General features: G+C 48.4%; 1 protein-coding gene across 1 annotated transcript in view; it reads right to left on the bottom strand.

The window, feature by feature from the left end:
* LOC116706977 (ecto-NOX disulfide-thiol exchanger 1-like) overlaps positions 1 to 668 on the bottom strand; it is a gene marked incomplete at both ends in the record, with an annotated part of 44,461 nt that overhangs the window by 18,704 nt on the left and 25,089 nt on the right. The window contains 1 exon segment of the mRNA XM_032544071.1: positions 261 to 467. Within this exon segment, the coding sequence (XP_032399962.1) occupies positions 261 to 467 (207 nt within the window).

Genomic DNA, 668 nt, shown 5'->3' with positions numbered 1-668 from the left:
CACACACACACACAGAGACACACACACACACTTACACACAGAAACACACACAGAAACACACACACACACACAGAGACACAGACATACACATACACACAAATACGCACAGACACACACACACACACACACACACACTGGACCAGTTGGATATTGGGCAAATTTTCTGTAAATTATATAGCTTAAATATATAGCCATCTAGCTAGGTCGGAGAGAATTGTCTCTAATCACTCTTGCCTGCTGATTGGTCGGAGGCCGCTCACCTGACAGGTAGAGGGACTTGTCCACCATGAACTCCTCGCTGAAGCGGATGTGGCAGAAGTTCTTCTTGCTCTTGCGGAGGGCGACAATCTCTCCGCATTGCTCGAACACCTCCTTGATGATCTCCTCGGTGGCGTTCTCCGGCAGCCCCCCCACAAACACCGTCTTACAGCCGGGGGGGCGCTCCCGAGTCGAGGGGGGGGGCAGGTCTGCAGGAGCACCATCATCATCATCATTATCATCATCATCAGTGATGGAGGGTGACACTCGGAAGTCATGGACAACACTTTGTACACAACAAATCAAGGTTCATTTTCCAAGTAAAATACACATGCTATATGTGCGATATATCGCAGTCTTTTGCAATAAGTTGCAGTCTTTCTCGATATGTTGCAGTCTTTCTCGATATG

The sequence above is a fragment of the Etheostoma spectabile genome, chromosome 2 (genome assembly GCF_008692095.1).
Source record: "Etheostoma spectabile isolate EspeVRDwgs_2016 chromosome 2, UIUC_Espe_1.0, whole genome shotgun sequence".
NCBI lineage: Eukaryota > Metazoa > Chordata > Actinopteri > Perciformes > Percidae > Etheostoma > Etheostoma spectabile.
Note: the sequence above shows the minus strand (reverse complement) of the source record. Positions and strands in the feature narration are given on the sequence as shown.